Below are 26349 nucleotides of genomic sequence, written 5' to 3'. Positions count from 1 at the left end.
TCTACTAGTCTAATTTACTGTTTGTTTTGATGTTAAGATTTTGGCCAGTGGGAGCCCCTTCAAGCTAGCTTCCATGTCTTCTTACCACGTTACTATTATTCTCTGAGAGCTGCCTTGCTATATGGCATACCAACATGTTCTACACTGAACGCCCGCTTGCCCTGCCCTGGACTGGATGTTGGCTCTTTCCCCCAAAGGGCATGGTTCTTTTTAGTACAGAATGAGCAATGTTTAAAAACAAGATCTGAACGCTAGGTGCATCATGGCCACTGGAGAACTGCTGCTGCCAGGCTCCGTAGTCAACAGAGCTAGAAAATAACCTGTGCCCATCCATGCGTGCATATTCACGTGCGCATTTCCACCCACATTTCTGTATCTGGCTGTTTATCTCTTGCTACTGTGTTTCTAGTGTGACACCAGAGGGTTCGTTCTAGTTTTCCTCTTTCCCATCTTCATGCCTGGCTTCCTCAGTTGCAAGAAGTAGGATTCTCGTTGTCTTCCAAAGGATTTTGTGTTCAGTCTCCCTGTATGTAGCCAGTCCCCTGCACTGCAGGGCTGTCGTCATGTTTGGGTACCCTAACTGCGTGGGCCCAGCCCCCCTCTGGGGTGCCTTCCTGTCCCAGCAGCCTCCTCACTCCACCTCAGCTCCCTGTAAGCTGGCTGCTTGCCCTGCAGTCACACCGTCCTGTGCCCCCGCTGGTGGTCTTGTCCTCAGGCCCTCCTCTGTCAGCGCTGGGCTGTCCTTCTGCCCTCTGCTGACACCTTCCTTGCACAGGCCCCAGTAGTGGCTGACAGGTGTAAGAGTGTGTTCTCTTAACGGATTCAGAACAGTGTTTTCTGCACTGTCCAGCGTAGTAGTCACTAGACATATGGGGCTATTTAACTTCAAATTTCAGTTATCATTAAAGTTAAATAAAATGATTTTAGTTCCCTGGCTGTCCTCACCACATTTCAGGGGCTCGGTGGCAACCCTGTTGGACAGGGCACATACAGAGCGTCATGGCAGAAAAGTTCTCTTAGACGGCCCTGTCCCGTCTCATTGAAAGTCGGAAGTGGCGATCACGCTCTGGTTCCACGTGTAGATACCACTCCAGTAGAGGGGAAGAGGGACGGGAGGAATCAAACTCGAGGATCTGAGCACCGGCAGACGTTTTTCATCTGTTTCTCAGCTGTGACCGAGCATCTGCACTTCCTTTTCCCCACAGATACTGCGCGAGACTACCAAGTGACCCGTTCACTCACCTGGCTCCCAAATGCAGGACTCGAGAGTTGCCTGATGGCACCTTCTACTCAACGCTTTATCTGCCGATCAACTCGCCTCTTCGAGCCTCCATTGTGGTAAGTTTAGAAAACCAAGGTGTCGTGCTTTTAACGTATGCTGTTAGTGGACTCTCTTTCACTTCTCTAAGCCTATGCAATTTATAGGTAAATAAGGCTTTATGTCTACTTTGAAAAGTAAATACATACATCTCTTTTGTAGTCAACTACATGTTCAATTTTTTAATAGACTATATAACCTACAGACTCTGAGAGTTGGAATATATGACCTCTGAAATTTCCTGTGAGAGCTGACTAATGCAGACATTTCTGGCAGAATCATTCAGCTGCAGCTTAGATACAGACAGTGACACCGAATTCATTAAATACGGTTGGGCTGCTAGTTACTTTGTTGTTGACTTGACAGTCTGCCTTTGAGTAACTGCTGTCCTAGGTCCCACGCCACTTTCCGGACGCCGTTCCAAGGTGACCGTCTCTAACGCACGTTACCCGCTGTTCATTGCGACCTGCGTGCATGCCGTGGTCACGCCCTGATGCGTCTTTATTTTGGGGGTTGTATATTTGTAGGTTAGTGAGAAAATATATTAATGTCTTATTAAAATTTAGATTCACCAAAATTGTCAAAAGTTAATTAAAATTGGTTTAGCTTTTCCTGGGCAAGATTTTTAAAGACGGCTACTTTAGATTTGGAGATTAGGATATCTTAAACTTGTTGACATTTTTCAGAATAAAGAACTTTACTCTGGTAAATTTCAGCTTTAAAGGCGTTGGGGCAGAGGCTTCATGGCTGTTTTGGTGTTAATGTAGCTACGTGTATATACACATATAACAAAATGTATATGTATATTTTGTTACTTTCAGGGTCCACCAATGAGTTGTATACGATTGGCTGAGAGAGTTGTAGCTCTTATTTGCTGTGAAAAACTGCACAAAATTGGTAAGTGTTGGAAAAGCACGTGCAAATAAAAGTAGAGTTGAAAACATTGTGAGACAGAAGCGCGTCGTAGGCCTCTGTGGGAGGTGTGGTGTGGAGCGGCCGACGGATGTGTTGCCCTCGAGGAGCCTCGGTCCCTGTGGGTGTGACGGACGGGACAGGGAGGTCTGGTGCGGGTGTAGGAGCGCTTTGTTTTCCGAGGCTGAGCTGCACACAGCTGTCATTTTTGTTTCTTGACTGACTTCTTGTAAATACATAAAGGTTTTCTTACGCTATCGAATCACAAGTGCTTATATTTTACTGCAGCTCTCAAATAACTATATTAGTGTACAAACTAATTCACCTTTTAAAAATGGAAAGACTCGTTTTCCATGACTTTTGTCAAGTGGTGATAATGTGCTGTTTTCCTGTCCACCTGATCTTTATCTCCGAAACCGGGAGCAGTGTGTGATCCTGCTCGTGCGGAGTATGTGAATGTCAGCGCAGACTCTGCCTGACGTGTCACGCTCGACGACGCTCCCCCTGAGAGCCAAGGTGCTCTGGTTGCCATTGGTCCTCGGTTGCCCCCTAACGTGGTGCTGCTCTTTATCACTTACCGGCTAATTAGGGAGGCACCACTGGTATTGTGTTAATTCTCTTTAACTTTCCTAGGTGAACTGGATGACCATTTGATGCCCGTTGGGAAAGAAACTGTTAAATACGAAGAAGAGCTTGATTTACATGATGAAGAAGAGACCAGTGTCCCAGGCAGACCAGGTTCCACAAAACGAAGACAGTGCTACCCAAAAGCAGTTAGTATTGGTTAGAATGAGTAAAAATCTCGCCCTTTCTGACTTTTTATTTCCTGCACATCAAATCTCAGTCCCTCTGCTCGGCTTCCCAATCCCCTGTGATTCGGTCCACTCTGGGCCTCCACTCAGCTCTCCCCACACCTCCTCTCACGTCAGCCCCTCGCTCTCGTGTGTGCACGGGGCACTCTCTCCCACTCAGACACTGCGTCTGCTTCCTTCTCCAAGAGATTCTTCGACTCACCTATCCGATTCTATCCAGAATAATTTTATTTCATTTAAAGAAAAATTCTTTCATTCACTGTAGTGATAAGATTATTGCTTTACTTATGTTTGGGGCTAAGACAAAAGAGGATTTGTATGATAAAATAGACGAGTGAAGGGATGCCTGTTCATGAGGGGCACACCTGCAGGTGTGAGTACAGGTATGTGTAAGGAGTTGGTGCGTGGCCTCCTGGGAGTCAGAATCAGTTGTCTCAGTGTGTGTGTCCAGGCTGGTCTGTGGCAGGGTTCATGCACTGAAGGGTCCCGAGTCTGGCTCCTACTTAGAGATGTATAAGCAACAGCATATTCTAAGGTCGGTGAACCTGGACCACCTTGTATCCCTGACCTGAGAAATGCTTACTCCCAGTGGGTTAGGTAATCTGGAGGTCTCGTGCCTCGGTGTTCCTTATCTTTTCCTCTTAATTGTTTACTAAAGCCAGAAATAAATGTGTTTTCTTGCCAACATCTGGGAAAGGGGCTATTATACTTGAGCTTAATGCTTTTTTTTTTTTCCACTTCTAGATTCCAGAATGTCTAAGGGATAGCTATCCCAAACCTGATCAGCCCTGTTACCTGTATGTGATAGGAATGGTTCTCACAACACCATTACCTGATGAACTCAACTTCAGAAGGCGGAAGCTCTATCCCCCTGAGGACACCACAAGATGCTTTGGAATACTGACAGCCAAACCCATACCTCAAGTAAGACACTTCGTAATGACAGTTTATGTTAAAAAATACATTGTTTCCGTAACAAAGGAAATCTAAGAATGACTGCGTTTTGTTATCTCAGTATGTTTCATATGTAAAAATTGAGGTGTGTCTTCTATTTCCTGATAGAGAGCATCATTCCTCTTCTGAATTTAAGTATTTACAAAGGAAGAAACACCCGCTAACCTTTGGGATGCTTTATTTTTCTTTTTGCTAAGATTCCGCACTTTCCTGTGTACACTCGCTCTGGAGAGGTTACCATATCTATTGAGTTGAAGAAGTCTGGTTTCACGTTGTCTCTTCAAATGCTTGAGTTGATTACAAGACTCCACCAGTATATATTCTCACATATTCTTCGCCTTGAAAAACCTGCACTAGAATTCAAACCCACAGATGCCGATTCAGCATACTGTGTTCTACCTCTGAATGTTGGTAAGCAGGACCCGGACTCTAACGCGCTCACTTCTACTCACTAGAAAAGGGAAGTTTTGCTTGACGACCAGCTTTTGTGTGTGCTACAGGACCTCTTACTGTGATAACTAATTAGGCGCAGATGTGAGTGTATAGCTTAAGAGAGAATCTTTTCTGTGTGATTAGACATTAACAAGCTGGGGTCTGTGTCTTCCCTCAGTCAACGACTCCAGCACTTTGGACATTGACTTCAAATTCATGGAAGATATTGAGAAATCTGAAGCTCGCATAGGCATTCCCAGTACAAAGTATTCAAAAGAAACACCCTTTGTTTTTAAATTGGAAGATTACCAGGATGCAGTTATCATTCCAAGGTAAGTAGTTAAGAGGAAATCAAAGTGCTGGTGATACTTTGTTTCAAAAGATTAACTTGTTCGGGAGAGAATGGAAGTGGGCTGTGATTTTGGCATTGATGTTTCTACTAGAAAATTTAAGTATCTCTTCAAGGTGGACTTGTTCTCCATAATTTATGTCCTTAAAAAACAAAGCCTAAACAGCGTAGTTGAAGAGATCTTATTTTGTAAAAATTTAGGGAATGGAGGCTTTTAGCAATACGACTAAATATAGGCACTTTTCAAAGAATTAGAGTACTGGCTCTAATTCTTTTTCTTTGTGCACCTCAGTGCCGCATTTTAAACGTCAGTTGTCATCCAACTGTCAGCATCATAAATGGTGCAGTAACGCATGTCACGGGGCTGGCGTCTGCCACGGACAGCATTAGTAGTGTCCTCCGTGTTTACAGTCGGGATACTGGGAGTTTTGTAGACGCTCACACTGATGAAATGGATGCTTGGATGTGCCATTTAGCGTCCCTGTGGTATCTAAGTGTAGATGGGCAAGACAAGGATAATAGGAAGTAGGGAAGAGTGAATGGTCAGTTAGGTTTTACTTGATAGAAATGTAGTTCTTTTTTTCAAATCCGCTTGAAATATATAATTTGGAACTGAAGTTTTCATTAATGTTATTTATTTTTAATCTTTTGAACTCTTACATTAAAATCATCATTGCTATTCCATATTAAAATCAGTCGTGTTTTAAGAACAGTTGATTTAAATGGAAAGATACTGATTGTTTTTCTTTTTTAGGTATCGAAATTTTGATCAGCCTCATCGATTTTATGTAGCTGATGTGTACACTGATCTTACCCCACTGAGTAAATTTCCTTCCCCCGAGTATGAAACTTTTGCAGAATATTATAAAACAAAGTATAACCTTGACCTGACCAATCTCAACCAGCCGCTGCTGGATGTGGACCACACATCTTCCAGGTAAGGAGTCCCGCTTCTGGCGTTTCTCCAGAGGGCACTAGGCACTTGTGGGGGCTCACTGTCCCTGCTGCCCACCTGTAGACTCTGATGCGGAGTTTTTGCTCACAGTCAGTCATCCAGGGTGTGGTCCAGGGGTCTGTGGTTGAAGTGGGCTCTGCGGGTGGTTTGTAGGCACACCGAAGTTGGAGAATCCCTGTGCAAATGTGCTTGTTCTTGTCTGTTGGATAAAGTTATTTTGAAATTTCTACAGACTTAACCTCCTGACACCTCGCCATTTGAATCAGAAAGGGAAAGCTCTTCCTCTAAGCAGTGCTGAGAAGAGGAAAGCCAAGTGGGAAAGTCTGCAAAATAAACAGGTGATGAACTAATGGTTATTAGCGTACCTTAATATTTTTAAAGATAAGTTTGAATTTCATAATACCAAGTGAACTAAGAGACTGGAGGATATTTTGGAAATTGCCCAACTCTTGGGTTTTGTTTTGGTTTAATTGATATTATGTGTTGACTTTTATCTCACTGTCTTTTTGGTAAGTATGAGTGGATCAGCTTTTATATTCAGTCCATTAATACAATTATATGAAATCACCCTTATAAATCCCAGTGTAAATCTCATTTGGCCTTCAAGGATTATTTTTAAGAAATATTTTTTCTTAATTTTTTAAGGTTTTATTTATTTATTTTTAGAGAGGAGGAAGACAGGGAGAAAGAGGGACACAATGTGGTTTCCTCTCATATGCCCCCTACTGGGGACCTAGCCCAAACCCAGGCATGTGCCCCGACTAGGAGTCAAACTGGCTACCCTTTGATTTGCAGGCCTGCACTCAGTCCCCTGAGCCACACCAGCCAGGGCTGAGATATACTTTCCAGTTTTTCAATTACAGTTGACATTATTTTCAGATGTACAGCATAGTGGCTAGACATTTATATAACTTACAAAGGAATCCCCTCGGTAAGTCCAGTGTCTCCTTGACACCATACACAGTTATTACAGTATTATTGGTTATTTTCCCTATGCTTTACTTTACATCCCCATGACTGTTTTGTCACCACCAATTTCTACTTCTTAATCCCTTCACCTTTTTGACTTAGTCCTCTACCCCCTTCTCACCTGGCAGCTGTCAGTTTAGCCTATATATTTGGTCTACTGAACAATTACATCATGAAATTGTCCTTATAAATCCTAGGATAAGACCCATGTGGCCTTCAAGGATTTTTTTTTTGATGTTTTTAAAAATAAGATTTTGCTAGTACTTACGATTTTTGTCTGTATTCGTTAGCGAAATTGGTCTTAAATTTGTTTTTCATTCTTTTGTGTTCGATTGAAATTTATTCACGTTTCTCACGTTCAAAGATACTGGTCCCGGAACTCTGTGCTATCCACCCCATTCCAGCATCACTGTGGAGAAAAGCGGTCTGCCTCCCCAGCATACTCTATCGCCTTCACTGCCTTCTGACCGCAGAGGAGCTGCGGGCCCAGACGGCCAGCGACGCTGGCGTGGGCGTCCGGTCACTTCCTGTGGATTTTCGGTAGGCCCGCGCTGTTGGCCAGAGAGAGCAAAAGAAGGGCATGAAGTTTACATTTTAATTTTAAATGAATTGGTTCTTGAAAGATCCATAAAAATGGGTGTCTAATCGATGACATACACGCACCCTTCGATTCCGAAGCGAAGATCTGCACAGCCCTTGGGTCGTAAATTTGCAGTGGGAGGTGGAGCACTCAGACAGAACTGTCACTCCTCCCTCAGCGGGCAGCTGGCGGGAAAGTGACAGCAGGCCTTTGTCACTGTGCTGGCACTCGAAGGCTGCTCCCTCCTACAAAACCCAGTGTGTATTGAGAAGTAGTCGCCTCGAAAGGTGCTTTGTCCTCATTATTTTCCTTCCACTGGTAAAGTTTCTGCGTTCTAGGAAGTTACTGGTTTAACCGCTCAAATTAGTTTTGGTTATCCAATTGGCAAGACCAAGGTGCTTCTAGAGATTGAAGAAGTTTATAATGGTAGGAGTTGTTACTAGCTTCCCTTTCAAGTAGGAAGCTTAGGCACAGAGAGGTTACGTAAGTTGCCCAGTCACCCAGCCAGTTAACCAGAGGGTCTGGGATCCCAGGCCTCTCAGGCCGGCTGCTGGCTGCACGGCCTCAGCACCACACTGCCGCGGGGCCCAGGAGGAGAGCGGCGTGGTGCGGTGGGCCGTGTCCCGCTGTGCGGCTCTCCTTGTGCAGACTTCAGTGGTGTGGGTTTCTGCTCTGGAAAACTGGTTTCTCTTCCCAAGTAGTTTACTTATAAGGGTCTTTATTTATTTTTCATTCACATTACCCTTGCTCTAAGCCTAGCCCTCTGGAAGGATCTGATGAAATCTTACAAAAATGTCTTTGCAGATACCCTAACTTAGACTTCGGGTGGAAAAAATCTATCGACAGCAAATCCTTCATCTCAATTGCTAACTCCTCTCCAGCTGAAAATGATAATTACTGCAAGCACAGCACAATTGTCCCTGAAAATGCTGCGCATCCAGGTGCTAATAGAGCCTCCTCCCTAGAAGATCCCGACCAAATGTCTGTGAGCTGCAGCCCGCGCTTCAGTGAGCCGTCTGCCAGACTCCCAATTGCAGTTTCGACAGATCTGACCGCAGTTAATGGTCTTTCTTACCATGGAAATCTTGCCAATGGCAGTTGCGACTTAGCTAACAGAGACTTTTGCCAAGGAAATCAGCTGAAATGCTACAAGCAGGAAATACCTGTACAACCAACTACCTCATATCCCATTCAAAATTTATACACTTACGAGAACCAGCCCAAGCCCAGCGATGAATGTACTCTACTGAGTAACAAATACCTTGATGGAAATGCTAACTCATCTACCTCAGATGGCAGTCCCGTGGTGGCCGCGGTGCCTGGTACTCCGGAAGCTGTTCCGGTCCTCAAGGGCGGGACGGGCTCTGAGCAGAGTCCTTCTCCCGGGTACTCCTCGAGGACTCTGGGCCCAAACCCTGGACTCATTCTTCAGGCTTTGACCCTTTCGAATGCTAGTGATGGATTTAACCTGGAGCGGCTTGAGATGCTCGGTGACTCCTTTTTAAAGCATGCCATCACCACGTACCTATTTTGCACTTACCCCGATGCTCACGAGGGCCGCCTTTCCTACATGAGAAGCAAAAAGGTAAGGCGGCGTTCTCCTGTTCTGAGCAGTTAGAGGAATTACTCAGGGTGCCTAAATGGCTTTAAAGGATTGGATGGTTTCCGAGGATGAGGAGAGGGTCAGCCTCAGGGCTTGCCACACCTGACCTGTGCAGCTCCAGCCTGTGGCATAGCCGCCCAGGAATTGACACGGGTCTGTGTTTCACTGGTGACGCCCTCAGGTGTGGGGGCCAGCCGATGTGTGTGCACCTCGTTTATCGATAGACATTCCGTCCAGATAAAACTGTTGGTGAGAGCTGGTGCCCTACTCAGCTGAGGTGAGCGAACATTTCTTCGGGAGGGTGCTGCCTTGGCATACCAGGCATACGGGCATGGACATGACCCAGGGCTTTCCCGGAGCAGCTCATCTTCCAGGCTCTAGGAAGCCGGGGAAGGGGTAGGGTAGCACGTTGCCTGAACTCTGTGACTGCCGCCTAAGGAGAGTGAGCCCAGGGTTCTGAGTAAGCAGCACTTGAGAACCCAAAGGAAGGGTAGCTGCTTAAGTTTAGTGTGGAATCAGGGTTTAAGGGAGAAAAAAAATGAAGGTAAAATATTTAATGACGGTAAAAGAGGTGTCACAAGGCAACACGTACCTGCTTGACAGATAACTTAGAAAGCTGCCCGTTCCCCCAGCACTCAGGGCAGGGGCTAACAGAAGAGGCGAGTTCACAGTGCGTACGTGAGAGGGACAAGTGGCAGGGTGTGCTGGCTCTCGGTGAACCAGATGTGGCAGCAGCAGAAGTGTGGGCATTTCTGAAAAAAGACATGAAAAGGAAGGTGGGCTGAAGCCGTATTGTGGAAGATCTTCCATGCTGGGCAAAGGAGTTTGCACTTTGAAAGGTGCTGGCACTGTTGAATGTTGAAGGCACTTTCTGCATAAGGGACTGTTAATATTAACAAAGGTGGTGGCTTTAAGTGATCAGTCTGGTAGCAGAATGCAGTGTGAGTTGAAAAGCAAGACCACCCCAAGCTGAGCGACCGGATAGGCTCTGAGGAGGTCCAGGCATAGGCAGGAGATGCGATAGAACTGAGCTCTGGCAGTAAGGAAAGGACCAGGGGAGGGTCGTAATCCTAGCCAGCGCTTAGGAAGAGCTTACTCTGGCCAGACACTGCTCTCTTTCCTGTGCCATTTGCTAGGTGAGGGTACTGGGTCAGCAGAGGTCACCTTGCCCGGGGTCCCATGGCAAAGAGGTTTGGGGGAATAGTCTTCATACAAGTGATAGTTGAAGCCCTGAGCATGAATGAGATTTCCCAGAGGCGGCTGCAGGAAGACAGTTCCAGAGGCTGAATGACTAGAAGGAACAGTCTGTGCACTCTGTAGGGGAGAAAGATGCTATTGTAGATTGCGCAGATTCATCCACTCGCCTGCTCAGAAAGCTTTGACTCCTATTTCCTGCAGAAATCCTCCCTTCCCTCCACCTTTCAGGGCGCTCCACCCCAGGTAACCAGGCTGACACCCTTGTTCTTGCCCGGCCCTTGTGCACACAGGTGGCCGGTGTTCTCAGAGCACTTGGGCCCCATTTCTGTCTGGAATTCCGCTTGGCCCACGTTGAGCTTCATATAAGTCCTTAGTTCTTTCTTCCTTTTCTATCCTGCCAGCCATTTCTGTCAACTTTGAATGTGATTCCCCCTTTCGAGTCCCTGTTGCACTTGATCCTCTCGTTGGCTTCTGGGATGTCGTGTTCTCCTAGTATGGAAAAGGAAACGAGCGTTATTTGAGCTGTTACGTTTCAAGCAGCATAGGAAAGCCCTTTGGCACATTGTGAGTGTCGGGTGGATACCCCTGCCTTGCTGACTTTGCTGTCTAAGGGATGCCTGACCCAGCACCTCTCCTGGGGTGGGCGCTTGTCCCGTGGGATGGCGTTATGGCGGGGGAAAGGGCTCATGCAGTACTTAATAAAAGGAAACCCAGTTTTTAGAAAACAAAAATAAGGCTGACAGTTCTAGACCCTAGTTTGCAAGCAAAAATGAGACAGAAATGCATTGATTTGAGTAAATGAGGGAGGAGATGAGGCCTTAGGGAAAGCAGAGTGGAGTGTTCATTGACGCGAATAAACGTGGGAGTGGTCGCTGACTGCCTTTTGCTTTGTTTTCAGATGGTTGAACAAAACTGTCTTGAAATACCATCCAAGACAAAGAATAGGGTTTGAGAAAACACTGCAGTTGAAATCACATTTGTGGCTTAGGTTCTAGCAACATAAAATTATCTTAGCTCTGTTCAGTGCCAGTTTTTACTTTATTTCATTGAGAATGTTGTGACATCTTGGACTTTTTATACACATCTTTTTCTGATAGCCCCAATTAGCAATTTGCATTTTATATCATCAGGTCATGCTTTTGAAAGGTTGAAATTGAATTCTTCTGACTTCATAAGGAATTCGCGCGTGCGCGTGTATATATGTATCAGTTTTTTTCTGATCTGCATTTTATATTCAGAAATAGTCATCTAACTATGCTAAAGAATATAGAATTTAGTATTTTCTGCTAGTCTTTACAACTGAGGACCAGTTACAGTAACTTGGTGAAAACATGTTAGCGTGCCTTGTATGAATTTCAGGAGTGATCATTTATAGTGTCTTACAAACTTTTTCTGCTAAAGGTCAGCAACTGTAATCTCTACCGACTCGGCAAAAAGAAGGGACTGCCCAGCCGCATGGTGGTGTCGATATTTGATCCCCCTGTGAACTGGCTTCCTCCTGGTTATGTAGTAAACCAAGACAAAAGTAACACAGATAAATGGGAAAAAGATGAAATGGTAAGTTTTTGGTGACTGGAAGGAGTTATTTTTTGGTGATGGGGAGAATTTTGTTCTATTTTTTATGTCTTTTCCCTGGTATGTTTATAATTGAGTAGATATTTGATATATTGGGTTAATAACTCTATAAATAGACTGTCTTTTCATTGAATTTACAACCACTCCTGCAATTTCGATGGAAGACAACTTCTATTATCTTACTTGCCAGAGGCGAAGAGTATGTGGTGCTGTGGTTCAAAAAAAAAGAAGAAAAAGAGGAACCCTGCAACATTTGTCTTTCCTGTTACGTGTTATGGTTTGTAATAGATCCTTAGCTCTGTTCAGTGAAATGCCTTTTCGGTGACCTATGCTTTCCAGTCTGTGAAATAATGAAATACCAATAAAGTCTGCTTTGGCAGCTCAGGGTTCTTCAGGACTGTTTCTCCTCTTGTGACCTAAAAATAATAATAAATAAATCTCCATACCTAGAGGTTGTCGTTTTCTGGAAATAGTTTCAGTCTTGCCAGTGACTGCCGAAGACTCCAAATGTTAGCTGCAGCTGCTTCGTGGTGTCTTGTCTTGAAGGCCACCAGGGGGCACCTCAGAGGGCCTCGGAGCCTCGCTGCGGAAGCCTTCAGTCCGGCGGTTGGCAGGAAGACTCCAGAGCCCCTTCCAAAGGGAGCGGCGGTCTCGGGCACTTTGCTTTCCTGGATATTTATTTTGTGCTAATGATAAACTGGCGCGTTGTTACTTCATTTTTACTTCAGGCCAGCAGTGAGAATACTGTTTCTTTCACAGGTTGTATTTCCTGACTGTACACGTTCTTATCTTCTTTCTGACGTGCGTGTCCTAGATATCTGCCTTAAGTGTCTCCAGGTTGCATGCTCTATGACTCTATTTGGGTTTTTGCCTCTTTATTGAGTATATTTTTAAGTCATGCAGTATTTGACTTATTATAGAAATTAGGCTTTTATGAAAAAGAAATAAGAGAGTGTTTTGAGGCAAGTTGGGTTATAAAAAGCATATTTGTCATCAATATAGAAATAGGTGGAACCCTAGGAAAAAATGTATAGATTCTGAGAATTTTAGAGAAAATATTACATTTTTACAAAAATTATCCTAGTAAAAAATGTATGCTGCCTTGTGAATACTGTTTCATAATATAATTGAATCTGTCTAAAAAAACAAGTTTAGCATAAAGTTGACATTGACGTGTAGTTTGATTAGAAAAATGTGTCCAAAGATAAAGCATGCAGTTCTTGACATTTCAGATGAACTGACACTGTGGTTCTTTGAATACATTAAAATACTGTGTATTCTTTCACGGAATAATTTATGGTTATGAAACCCATTCCCGTTCTACCTGCCCTGTGCATCAACTAAGAAGGTGAGGTGAACATCACATGCAAATGCCGAAGGTGGTAGTAACTCAGGTAGAAAGCTCACTTGAACTGTAAGAGAAGAATTCCATGCTGGTTTCTTATTTTTAAAATGCTTGAAGTGCTCTTGGAAACTATTTAGTGAGGTAGAATTGCATGGCTTTGCAGATAAAGAAACCGAAACCCAGAGTCTTAAGAATGTTGCCCAAGATCATACAGCTTATGTTTGATAAAACCCAGTCCTTTTTTGTGCTCTGCCAATTATAGTTCCTGTTAGCATCTCACTAGGAGATATATAAGGGTGGTCTAAATAAAAAATTATTCAGTCTCTGCCCCGACCGGTGAGGCTCAGGGGGTTGGGCATTGTGCTGCAGAGCACAGGGCCACAGGTTCCGTTTCCAGGCAGGGCACTTGCTGGGTCAGGCACGTTCTGGGCTGCAGCCCAGCCCCAGGTTGGGGTGCATGGGAGAGGCAGCCAACTGACGTTTCTCTCCCTCTATTTCTCCCTCCCTTCCCATGTCTCTAAAAAAATAAAATCTTTCAAAAATCCTATTCAGTCTGATTTTTTTTTTAATTGTGATTTTCCCTTTCTTCCAAGGACCAAAACAATAGTCAAATCCATCTGATGTTACCTGGAAAGTAGAGGGTTTTTAGCAGGAAGGAAATGTCTCCTAGAGGTCTGCCATTGCAGTTCCTTTGGCGTACTTCCTTATTCTTGAGACAGTTTTGTGAACTTTTTTTATTTAAAAAATATAAGTAGTTATAGGTGTATGGCTGGGCTTACTGCTCTTATTTTTTTTCAAACAGTTATAGTTTGTATCTCTTTGAGTCTGGCTTAAAATGAAAATATTTGTGGTATTTAAAAAGTGCTTGACAGAAAGTTTGAAAACTTTTTTTCAGAATACTCTGGAAAGTTGTCAGTATTAAAATGGAAGCACACCCTCCTGCTTATCACCCAAAGTATAGTCCTGGGGTTTGTTTGTTTTTAATTTTATTGCCCAACAGAAATTTGGCATCTTTCTAGCATTGCAAAAAAAAGGTATATCACTACTGAGTCCTAGCCCATTATTAAGGTTGTCATTAACAAATAAGCTTTTGCCAAAGCAATTGGAATTAGCAAAGGTCTTCTGACAGAAATTGGATTGTTGTGTTTCATGTTAGTCTAGATTTTCTTCCATTTTTGTCAGTTCTGCTATAGTCTGTTACCCCGATTACTGTAGCTCCATGGAGGGGAAGCATAATTTCTCAAATTCATAGCTTAAAGGCTCAGTGATCACTTTTGGTTTTCAAGTAACGTAGTTTAGTTTTACATCGTAGCAAATGTAGAAGTAAAACAAGGACAGAAACTTTACTGTGAAACTCTGTCACACATTTTTATTGTTATGTAGAAATAGGGACAGAAACTTCATAATGAAACTCTTGCACATTTGTAATGTTACAGAGATATAAAAAATAATTTTATCTGTTTTCATATTATACTCTGAATTGCAAAGATAATGCTTTTTCTACATCTGGAATTTAATTTTGTTAATTTGAAAATCTTTTTAAAACTTTGTCAGCAAAATCGAAGACCTCTCTGATTCGCGTGTGAGTGCTTTCCGTTGTGACCCGCCAGAGTTAGACTTCTTAGCTGAAGCTTCGCCTCATGCACATTAATTTTAACTTCGTATACCATGTATAAAACCCTTAACTTAAAGCTTCATACTGGATAAAGGTCATTTTATAACTTAGAAAATGAACATTCAAAGAACATGTTTTACTTTGTTTATATGATTAAATAACTTATTTTATGTTAATTGAAAACAAATGGCCATGATTTTAAAGTTGCCTTTTAGTATTTGTGGTTGTCATTTGAAATTATCCATAACCCTTGCTTTTATTGAGTCTCAAACCCTTTTAAAAACAGCAGCTATGTCTCCTCTCCTTCCCCATTCCATTCCCCCTCATTTCAGACAAAGGACTGCATGCTGGCTAATGGCAAGCTGGACGAGGCCTTTGAGGAGGACGAAGAGGAGGAGGAGGACCTGATGTGGAGGGCTCCCAAGGAGGATGCTGATTACGAAGATGACTTCCTGGAGTACGATCAGGAGCATATCAAGTTTATAGACAACATGTTGATGGGATCAGGAGCTTTTGTAAAGAAAATTCCTCTTTCTCCTTTTTCAACCACTGATTCTGCATATGAATGGAAAATGCCCAAAAAATCCTCCCTAGGCAGTATGCCGTTTTCATCCGACTTTGAGGATTTTGACTATAGCTCTTGGGATGCGATGTGCTACCTGGACCCCAGCAAAGCTGTGGAGGAAGACGACTTTGTGGTGGGGTTCTGGAGCCCGTCAGAAGAGAACTGCGGGGCCGACACGGGGAAGCAGTCCATTTCTTACGACCTGCACACCGAGCAGTGCATCGCTGACAAGAGCATAGCCGACTGCGTGGAAGCCCTGCTGGGCTGCTACCTAACCAGCTGCGGCGAGCGGGCTGCTCAGCTCTTCCTCTGCTCGCTGGGGCTGAAGGTGCTCCCGGTAATTAAAAGGACTGATCGGGAAAAGGCCGTGTGCCCCGCCAGGGAGACTTTCAGCAGCCAACAAAAGAACCTTTCAGGAAGCCGTGCTGCTGCCGCTGCAGCCAGCTCACGCTCTTCTGTGTTTAAAGACTTGGAGTATGGTTGTTTGAAGATTCCACCGAGGTGCATGTTTGATCATCCAGACGCGGATAAAACACTGAATCACCTGATATCAGGTTTTGAAAATTTTGAAAAGAAAATCAGCTACAGATTCAAGAATAAGGCTTACCTTCTACAGGCTTTTACACATGCCTCCTACCACTACAATACCATTACTGGTAAGGAGCCCCAGGCCCCGCTTCATTTCTCTGAAAATCAGATCACGTGTTAATCGCATTGTTTTGGCCTTGTAAAAAAATGATCTAAGCGTGTACACACTTAGTGCTTAATGTGCACGGTCGGGGGAGGAAGCACGAAAAATGAAAGAAGCCTTGATTTCCTCCTCTTTCTGAGAGCATGCGCAGCTGCTCTGACCGTTGGGCGGGTAGCTGCCTCTGCGCTCCTGCTGTCCTTGTGCGCGCTGCGCCAGAGGGGAAGCGGGCTGCAGCCTCCGCTGTGCTCTCCCTGTTGCGTCCCACCCCCGTGTCTCTCTCTGAGGCCGCACAGTGCTGCCTTCGGGTCTTGATTTATTTGGGTATTCTGGATGTACTTCCACATGCTTTTATCATTCTTCCTGAACAAAAAGGCCCCTCTCTTAGAGGTCTTTTTAAGTCTAAAGATGAATAGATTGTAAGAACCTACTTCACAAAAGGGCGCACTGCCCCGGCTCTGACAGCTCCACCTGTCTGCCCTCCCCTCTTCCGTAGGCTCCCTGTCTGTTAGATGGGAAGTGGGGGTAGGCACCTGAAAACTGAAGTCGGCTTCAGCCTGGGAAACACAGCTAAAGTCTACGTATTTTTTCTGTATCAGAGTAATGAGGGCTTGAATCCAGGATACCAAAGCAAACTATAAAGTTTGTATAAGAAAAACAATGTAGAATGAGGTGGTCTGAAAAATGTAGAGCTAAAAGGTAGAAAATGATCCAGCTCTGGACTAGACAGACAAAACGAAACCTGTTTTCCTGGGGGAGCAGAACCGAGGCGTGGTCATCTGCTACACCATCCTGGGGTGCATTCTGGTTTCTAGCCTGTCTCTGCCCCTGCCTCCTAAATCACTGGGGGTGCCGGAGCAAGTCACTTTGTCTGTCCCTGCCTCGGTTTCCCCAGTTGGATGGGCTCTATTTAATCACTGAGAATATTTAGACTCTGGTTAATACTGATAACTTTTCACGTTTTGACAACCAACTGCTTTTGCCTAAGGTCGTGGCTCACTCTCGCAACTCTTCTTTCTCAATCTCTTGGTTTGTGTCAAATTCAACATTTCTAATCCAAGTTGAGAGGAGGGTCTTCTTGTGCTAACTGTCATCTTGTGTAACAGATATAACCCAGGTGTGACGAGGCCCGGTGACACTTAGACACATTCGAGTGTGAGTGGGCCAGTGTACATTGACGCTGCAAAGCATACAGCAGGTGGAGGCATGTGTGCAGGGCCTGGCCTCCCGGAAGTGATGTTGTGTGACGGGGGCTCTAGGACGGTGCCAGAGGAAAGGGGCTCAGTGATCCTAATGTCACCGGGGAACAGTTTTCTCTGTAACAAGCCATCTGTCTTTGGGCCACTTAAAGATTTTATGACTGCAACTTATATATAAGAAATGTGCTTAATATGCCAGTAAAGTTGAATTGCCAGAGGCTTCAGTAAGTATGAGATGTTAAGTAATTTTGCCATTGAAGAATACATATGAAAACGAACCCACGTGAAAGTCTCTTAAATGGCCCTGGGGTCAGGCCTTTGTCAGTTACTCTGGAACCCATGGGGATGTTCTGCCCAGGCTCACGGCTCCCCTTTGGCTCCTCCCTCAGATTGTTACCAGCGCTTGGAGTTCCTGGGAGATGCGATTTTGGACTACCTCATAACCAAGCACCTTTACGAAGACCCGCGGCAGCACTCCCCGGGGGTCCTGACCGACCTGCGCTCCGCGCTGGTCAACAACACCATCTTCGCATCGCTGGCCGTGAAGTACGACTACCACAAGTACTTCAAGGCGGTGTCCCCGGAGCTCTTCCATGTCATCGATGACTTTGTGCAGTTCCAGCTCGAGAAGAACGAGATGCAGGGGATGGATTCCGAGGTCAGTGCTGCTGGGGAGTGTGTTCAAATCCGAGTATCAGCCAGACGTCTGGGCTCTCGGTAGTTTCAGCGCTCTGGCTGCATCTGCACATTCCCGGGGAGAACTGGGACTGCGCCAGAGCCTGCAGGGCACCTTCTAAACTTGGCCGCCCGCACTGGGGCAGGGGGACAGGGGGACGGCTGACCAGAGCAGTCAGAGATTGTACCTTTCCCGGCTCCATTCGCGCTGGCAGAGAAGGGCAGCCCCCACCCCACGGTAGCCGCAACCCAGGGCAGGCTCCGCGGTGTTTACCTGCTCTGCCTTGCTGCTCCGAGTGGATCAGGGTATTTGCTCACATCTCAGGTGAGCAGCACAAATACGTGTTCTGCGGGAGTGAGAGGGTCTCAGTTAAAAACCAAGCCTCTACATTTGTAACCATTGGAGTTTGAGAGGCTCCTACTGGAAGTTCAGCCAAAGGTTCTCTGGTGATGGAGCTAACTCTAATGTGTTTGTGGGCTGTTGAGCAGTTTTGTCTGAAAGGGCGTTGCTTAGATGATTCCAGCGCCCCTAAGCGCTCACTGCCGTCCACCTGCACACCCGTGCGCCCAGGAGAACGCTCTCGTCCTTCCCCTGCTGGTTCCTTTGTTTTTATTTTCCTGGGTTTCTTGTAAGAGGTTAAGGAATTCATTCATAAATTCCTCTGGTAGCTGTTTGAATTGTTCTTTCTTTGATTTGCACCTTCCCTTTTTTTAATAGCACCAAACCATTGTTGGGCATTGAGTGCGTTTTCTTGACTTCCTGTGAGAAGTGAAGGGCCTCAGTGTTGGGGGGTCACCACGGGCCGGCAGGCAGTCGTGCGTGCGGGATGGATCCTGTGCAGGAAGGCCGTCAGCTGTAACAGGAGAGAGTCTGTGGGCGGGGGAGCCCCGCTGGCAGTGTCCCCCCACGGACACCAGCCAGGCCGGCGGTCTGAGGGCCGGGCCAGCCCAGTCGCAGCGAGCGCGAGCGGGGTCGGAGCCCTCACCGCACATTAGAGCAGCGTCCTTTCGGTCCATTCTGTGGGGGTGTTTTAAACTTAGAGTTTGAGGGATTCGTTAAAATTAGATTTAAATTCTCTTAAGTGACTGGTTCTGTTCATTTTTGTTCATTCTTTTTCTTCCCTTTGTTTATAGAAACAGGTGTAGAAGTTGCAAAACCTGATTGGAAATGTCATGGTCCTACTTTTCTAATTTACTATTTGATTTTAAGAAAATCTCTTTACCTTTCTGGGCCTCAATTTCCTCATCTGTAAAAGGAGATGATTAAACTTCATAAGTTTTAAAATACTGCTTAGGAGCAAGAACTGTCTTCTTTTCCCAGCAGTTGGCATTATACATGTTACATAGAACTGTGTCACTAAACAGTCTGTTTAGAAATTACTGGCACCCTGCTTTTTATTTCTTTCACAAGTAATTCATGTTTATTTTAGAAAATACAAATAAGCAAAAAGAAAATTAAAGTTACACAAATACACAACCTGAGAAATAGCCAGATTAACCCTTCTTTTCACTGCCCGCATTGTGGACGACCTTCCGGTGCCGATCGGCATGACAGCTCTCGGTAGCTGCTGCAGGTCGGCGCACAGCTGTCGGCTGATGTGCGCACTAGCCCTGTGTGGCCGGGGTTTCCACTGTTTGTGATGAGGGCTTCTACTAAACCTGTGATAAATATTCTTATTTATTCAGTTACCTCCTTCAGAGAAATTTCCAGACATGGAATTGCTGTGTCAAAGAATTATGAATCTTTAAAAGGCTTTTGAAATATATGTAAGTTTTTATTCTGTGAACTTGAATACCTGCTATGTGTCAGGTACTCGTTTTGTAGCGAACATGTATTAAGTGTTTTATAAAAAGGAGCTTGGAGGAAAATATCTTCTAAGTGATGGCATCTCCCTGCCAAAAGTATTCTGCCTGATCCTTGCCAAGCCACTGGAGGTAGAATCGTTCATGTACAGGTTTTTGATGGTGAGGGAATTTGAAAAGTTTTTAAAATACATGTATTGACTATTTCTAGTTTTGTGTTAAAAGTCGTTTTTGTTTTTATTAAGAAATAATCCTTGTTTTCTTTGTTGGGTGTAGAATACTAAATGGGAGGGATTTTTTTTTTTCTTTTGTTTTTTCTTGAGAAGTTTGAAAACACTTTTAGTTTCGGATGAATGCTGTGTGTGAAGACCCTGTTACAACACAGTAGGCGTGCCGTAAGCGGTTGGTACTGTCACCTCTGTTACAGGTGTAGTAAAAGTCGTAGCCAGGGAAAGAAACATGCTTCCGTGGACTGCCTTTAAAAACGGCCTTTGTGCTGACAAGTCACTTTTCTCTCTGTAATAGCTTAGGAGGTCTGAGGAGGACGAAGAGAAGGAAGAGGACATTGAAGTCCCAAAGGCCATGGGAGATATTTTTGAGTCACTTGCTGGTGCCATCTACATGGACAGCGGGATGTCACTGGAGATGGTGTGGCAGGTGTACTACCCTATGATGCGGCCGCTAATAGGTAGGTACTGTTGGCTCCCCTTCGAAAGAAGCAAAGTCAGAATTAAAAACAACTTCAAGGGTATTATTTACATTATTCTTTCATTTCGATTATAGAAAAATTTTCTGCAAATGTGCCCCGGTCCCCTGTGCGAGAATTGCTTGAAATGGAACCAGAAACCGCCAAATTTAGGTGAGCAAAAATGTGCATGGAAAAAATTAACTTACTTAAAAACGAGGCAGGGGGAGTTCTCAAAGATGCCATAAATGAATGATTCTGAAAAATATTTACACTGGGGCACGCTCTCATGCAATTTCCACTTGGAGTCTGATTGACTTGTCTCTCTGTTTTCACAAAGCGATGCCGCCTTAGGAGGAGGAGCGGCAGCCCCGTCTGCCGGGCGTGCAGTAAGCCGTGGTGCATGCCTCCTCTGTGCCGTCAGCCTGCACGCGGGGCTCTCGGCCCGGAGGGCGCGCTCGCGGCTGACTGACAGTCATAATAAATACTTCTGACTGCTAATTCAAGCTGTTCGGCCTCTTTGCAGCCCGGCTGAGAGAACTTACGACGGCAAGGTCAGAGTCACCGTGGAAGTAGTAGGCAAGGGGAAGTTTAAAGGTGTTGGCCGCAGTTACAGGATCGCCAAATCTGCAGCAGCAAGAAGAGCCCTTCGAAGCCTCAAAGCTAATCAACCTCAGGTTCCCAACAGCTGAAACCCCTTTTTAAAATTAAAAAAGAAAAAGGCAGAATTAAGGTGGAAATATTTAAATTGAAAAGGATGATTTTAAAGTTGATACTGAGCAGAACGAATTGAAGGCAGAATTTAAAGTTTGTTTGATAACAAGATAGATTACAGAATAAAACATTTAACATGTGTATAAAAACTTTGGAACTAATTGTAGTTTTAGTTTTTTGCGCAAACACAATCTTGTCTTCTTTCCTCACTTCTGCTTTGTTTAAATCACAAGAGTGCTTTAATGATGACATTTAGCAAGTGTTCAAAATAATTATTGACAGGTTTGGGGTGTTTTGTTTTGTTTTGTTTTTGGTTTAATTTCTGTCACCTTTGCTTAGTGTTAAGAGGCCGCGGAGCTGAACCCTCAGACAGCCCCCAGAGCGATACTAGAGCCCTTGTGCCGCCCTCAGTCTGTGGGGTATCGCCAGTCCCGCCTCGCCGGGGAGCCGGCAGGAGGCTGCGGTCTGCGGGAGCAGGGAGCAGGGAGCGAGCCGGTGCTGTCTTTGTCTCCGTGCTCCCTCGTGCGAGGTGACGTTCCCCAGGCGCCAGTGCACTTAGTGGTGAGGGCCAGGTTTCAGTGAACGTTGGCTGGCGTGTTGGTGAATCCAGTTTTAGTTTTCTCATGCCACATAGGTCTTGCATAAAAAAGGTTCTTGCCTTAAAAGTAATATCCTCGTGAATAGTCCTTAATTTCGGATCTTTTTTGGAACAAACTAATTTTACATTCCCTTCATTTTGTTGTGCATTAGAGGTTGAGACAGCGTGATGCTCACAGTTCACTAGTAGAGTTGTGACTCTAGTTAAAACAGGATATTAGGGTTTCTGTCACATGTACTGAAAACATTTTAAAGACCAGAATCTGTAGCCTATGGATTTTTTAAAACACCATAATAAAAATGATCTTTGGCTAAATACCCAATTTTACTAAAAAAAAAAAAAAAAAAAACCCTCCTACTAGGTAGTTCCACTGATGGAAATTGTTTGTGGCAAATACTTTTGCCCTGTAGGCTGTTTCTCTAACAAAGTAAACTTTAGACATATCGCACCTAAAATATGCTGCAGATTTTATAACCCGTTGGTCACTTACTTAAAGAAGCAGGACCCAGCACCTTCTCACATGAGTTTCTTACTGTACTTTTCACAGTGTTGCCAGTGTATTTCACCTACCAAAGCTGTGCTCTTCACGCCGTGAAAGTTCATGTTTGCGATAAACTGCCGCAATTTTGATACATCTGTGATTTAGCTCGTTAATTTAGATACACCAGCTCGTTGTTTCCATCTTTGGAAAAGGAAAAAAAGACATTTTTAGGCATTTGCCTGAGTTCCTTTAATTAGACCGATAGGCACTCTTCACTTAAATACCTCAGTTCTTCTTTCCTTTGGCACGCGTTTCCCCGTTTGGTGCTATGTTTATGTGTTATGCTTGAAGTTTTAATTTTTTTTTTGCACTGTACCTATAATACCTCTTAATTTACCTTTATAAAAGCTGTGGGTCAGTCTTGCACTCCCACCAACATACCAGTAGAGGTTTGCCACAGTTTGCCCCGTTAATTATGCTTGAAGTTGAAGGACGCTGAGCAGAGGTGTCTAACATTTTCTAGCACACTGTTCTGAACTCGATGCTTCACGCAGTGCTGCCCTCGCATTGCAGATTGCAGCTGAATACTGTACTCCTCGCTCTGTCTGCACCACCCGCCCCAGGGGAGCCCATCTGCACGCCCGTCGTCCAGAAACTGTCAGCCTCGCCGGCTGAGGAGACCTGAGTGCAGGGGATGCGAAGCCCCTCCGGTGTGTGTTGCCTCCAGTCTTACACTTGCATTGCAGTGGCTCTAAATTATTGAGTTTTTGAGCAAATTAATTTGGGTGGACTTATTTTTAAAATACTGAATTCTGATTTGGCAACATAGATTTCTTTTTTTTCTTTTTTTTAAAAAAAAATCTCAACGTAAGATCTCCTGGCAAGTTAAAACTAAGCAATTCTTGAATAATATAACTGTAAGCTCGTACAATGAACAAGTAAGGCTGGGTGTGAATTTTACTTACGAGGGTGATTTGTGATGAAGTCACATCACAGATCTCTGAGTAATTTGTAAACTACCTGCTGCCAGGGGCTCGGGCCGTGCGTTGTGCCCAATGCACTGATCCCAGTGTCAAGGGATTCTCTCGCCTCCTGGCACCCAAACCAGATCGTTCCACACTTACAATTCCCATTGGGAGAAAAATGCCTCAATATATTTTGTAACCTTAAGAAGAGTATTTTTTTTTAGTACTAAAAAGTTCAGACTTCGATATGATTAGGTCATACATTCTCAGGGGTTCAAATTTCCCACTACCATTCAAAATGTTTTATCAACAGCGAACCTAAGCTATTTCTTTCTCTTTTCTCTCTCCGCCCCTTCTCTCTCTCCCTTTCTCTCTCTCCCTCTCTCTCTCTGTCTCTGTCTCTCTCTTTGCTGGAGAAAAGTAGCTGATTTTAATTTGTGACTCACACTTTGAAGCACCCTATGATCCCCTGGTTACTAGGTTAAAAATGAAAAGCTATGAGTTAGATCTATGAGATGGTTATGAATGCTTTTGTGCTGCTGACTTTAATGCTGTAACGATTTCCCCAGTTTAGCTTGTTGAAATGTTTTGTGTCCATTAATTAAGGGAAAGAAAATCACTCTGTGTTGCCCCACTTTGCAACTGTGTGTGTTATCCCTTTGTCCTGTGACTGCGACGTGCGACTGAATGTACCACGGAAGCCCCACCCGCGGGGGTGTCCTCGTGCGGCCGGCACCCCTGTAAAGGGCCGGCGCAGCCCGTCTTGAAAAGCAACTACAGAGATTCCTCACGGTGGCTGTGTGGAGGCTAGTCAGCCTGGACCTGCATTGTAGACGCTCTTAGCTTCCTCTGTAATGTACCTTCCGCAGTCCTCACGATGCTGCATTTCGTGTTGTCACAGCCTCCCCTTCCGTTCGCGTGGCACAGATGAGCGTGCACTTGGTACCGAGCTTTACCTCAGTTCAAGGAAACAGGCTTCACGGAGAGGAAAAACGGGGTTTGGCCTCGCTGCTGTTTTGATTTACCGAATCCGAGGAAGATCATTGTAATGCCTGCAATGTGTCACATCCTTGCACAACTTAAATAGACCATTTTTGTCTGTGGCATTTTTACTGTTTGTGAAAGTATGACAAAGATTTGTTAACTGAACTCTTAGTTATGTTTTTAAAATGTTTGTTACTTTTTTCTTTTACCTTATGTGAAGTGATTAAATTTAGAGTGACCTCTAACACTCCTGTAATTACCTTTTAAAATACTAATATTTTTATTTTCTTAATAATAGCTTACCCTCAGAAAGACTCAAATTACCCTGCCTAAATCGCAAGAGACTTGAGGCTCCTTTGGTCCCGCTGGTTCAGTTCGTGAACACGATTACTCACCGAGCAGTCAGCTCCTGCAGTCGTTACCCGAGGTCAGACGGCGGCTGCGCAGGGCAGAGAGCAGTCAGAGCCCAGGCCCACCGCGGTTCAGTCTTGAGGCCCAGTGGGTTTTACAGTCATATCTTGCTCTGTTGGAGTATCTAATTCTTTTACACAAAATTTAAGCCACCAAACTGACACCTTGGTGTTCGTATTTAAACTGCGTCTGAAACGAGGTTGAGTCCCTCACCGGCCTGTGTTCTCCGCAGAGAAGTCCTTGTCGTGTCCGGGACCTGCACGGTCCCTCCCGTCACATTCAGCTAGGCGTGCTCTTTCAGCCACTGATTACCTTTCAGGAATTTAATTACTTCCTAATAAATGTCTTTATTTTATATTGGACATGAAAAGTTTTCGAGATGTGTTGAAGATCAAGAATATTAAAGTGATTTTAAAAGTTGTTGGAGATGCCAGTGGCCCGTCTAGGGGATTTGCATTGAGACTATTGTATTTTCCACTGGCAGTGACCACGATCTTGCGAAACTAACTTGTAAATATATTTTAATCATTAATTGCTTTTTTTTCCAGTCTCTTTTTATTTGGACATCAACCACAGACAATTTAAATTTTGTAGACGTGTTCAGAATTCACTGCGGCGGCAGGTGACAGCAAAACTGCGAAGGTGAACAGGAAATAACATTTCTGGCTTTGCTGCTGTAAATAGAGGGAAGGAAAATGACTAAAATCAAGTAAAACTCACATATAATTTGACAACAAAATATTTACCATTACATGCTGCATATGTTTCTAAGGAACATGATGGAACTCATTCATACGGTAATCATGCTGCAGAAATTTGCAGTCTGCACCTTATGGGTCAATTACCTTTCGTTTTTGTTTTCTTTTAAATAATTGTAGCCGAGTAAATCTCCAATAAAGCTATGGTCTGTTCATGTTCACTCCGTGTCCTCTCATCTTTTTCTTTGCTCAGTTTGATCGGCTCGAGTGGGTGATACCTCAAGTAGTCGTAGCAGAAATGATCTTTAAAATGTTTTAATTCCATGGTCATATGAAAATGCGTATTTTAATGTGATGAAATTTTGTTTACCAAGTTCTGCTTCACATCTACTTGTAGAGTTGCACAGGAACAATTGTCTTTTTCTTCTCAAGATTTAAATAATCCCAGTGTGTTTTTCTGCCGTTCTGCCCCACCGACTGATGCGTTCCAGCCCTTGGTTACTTATGATAGATTTGACACATTCCTTAAGAGAATTTGGTTATTCTGAAATCAAGTGCACAGAGTGTTCAGCTTCCAGGCTTGCAGGACCCACTTCCAAATTGTTGGTTAAGAAAGAATTTTATTATTTCAAGCTTTGACCCAACCTTTCTGTAACCGCAGTAAACTAAGCACTAATAGAAATGACTTGGCTGTAGGAACAAGATGGTAAATGTAAGTTTCTTAGAACAAGAAAAAGATTTTAGTTTTCCTTTGTAAGAGCTTAAATTAATTCCTTCCTTTCCCCTCCCTTTCACTTCTCTAACTGAAGGAGAAAAAGTGCATGCATTTCTGTCCTGAGGAATTGGGTTAAGCGCTACACGCCTGCATGTGTTGGTGTTACCGCCCAGAATCCGTTGGATAGCGAAGGCCAAGCCTCGGCCACAGCTCCTTCCTGCCACCTCTCGACTGCGCCCCTTGGCCAGCAGAGAGCATACAGCCAGGCCAGGCGTATCAGTTTGCAGATCGTGATGTGCGTGAAAAGAATCCAGATGGAAGGGAACATTTTTTCTTTGTGCAGCTCCATAACCATAGTGCACGTTTACATGGAACGGTAGACGCCGACTCCGCTGGCGCAGCTGTGGGCCAGGCTGTGGTTTCTGGACAACACTCGGAGCTGGGGGAGCCCCTACGTGGGTGTGCGGGCCAGGAGCGGGCTTCCCAGCCTGTCTGCCAGGCGTGGCGTGAACCCCTCTTCCATCTTTTTGTTTCTTCCTGTGGTAGAACAGG

General features: G+C 44.5%; 1 protein-coding gene across 4 annotated transcripts in view; it reads left to right on the top strand.

Moving 5' to 3' along the window:
• Positions 1 to 25303, top strand: part of DICER1 (dicer 1, ribonuclease III) — a 67077-nt gene extending 41774 nt beyond the window's left edge. For all 4 annotated transcript variants that reach the window (XM_053927658.2, XM_053927660.2, XM_053927659.2 and 1 more), the window contains 16 exons: positions 1206 to 1338; positions 2140 to 2215; positions 2864 to 3003; positions 3787 to 3966; positions 4194 to 4407; positions 4607 to 4760; positions 5532 to 5714; positions 5965 to 6070; positions 7066 to 7241; positions 8086 to 8866; positions 11483 to 11638; positions 14949 to 15837; positions 17458 to 17726; positions 20072 to 20234; positions 20330 to 20405; positions 20758 to 25303. In XM_053927658.2, coding sequence (XP_053783633.1) covers positions 1206 to 1338; positions 2140 to 2215; positions 2864 to 3003; positions 3787 to 3966; positions 4194 to 4407; positions 4607 to 4760; positions 5532 to 5714; positions 5965 to 6070; positions 7066 to 7241; positions 8086 to 8866; positions 11483 to 11638; positions 14949 to 15837; positions 17458 to 17726; positions 20072 to 20234; positions 20330 to 20405; positions 20758 to 20923 — 3862 coding nt within the window. In that variant the 3' untranslated portion in view covers positions 20924 to 25303. The remainder of the gene's footprint in view (positions 1 to 1205; positions 1339 to 2139; positions 2216 to 2863; positions 3004 to 3786; positions 3967 to 4193; positions 4408 to 4606; positions 4761 to 5531; positions 5715 to 5964; positions 6071 to 7065; positions 7242 to 8085; positions 8867 to 11482; positions 11639 to 14948; positions 15838 to 17457; positions 17727 to 20071; positions 20235 to 20329; positions 20406 to 20757) is intronic.
• The last annotated feature ends 1046 nt before the right edge of the window (positions 25304 to 26349 follow it).

Source organism: Desmodus rotundus, chromosome 7 (assembly GCF_022682495.2).
Source record: "Desmodus rotundus isolate HL8 chromosome 7, HLdesRot8A.1, whole genome shotgun sequence".
In the NCBI taxonomy this organism is placed as follows: domain Eukaryota; kingdom Metazoa; phylum Chordata; class Mammalia; order Chiroptera; family Phyllostomidae; genus Desmodus; species Desmodus rotundus.
The sequence above is the reverse complement of the archived record's forward strand: the minus strand, read 5'-3'. Positions and strand labels throughout refer to the sequence as shown.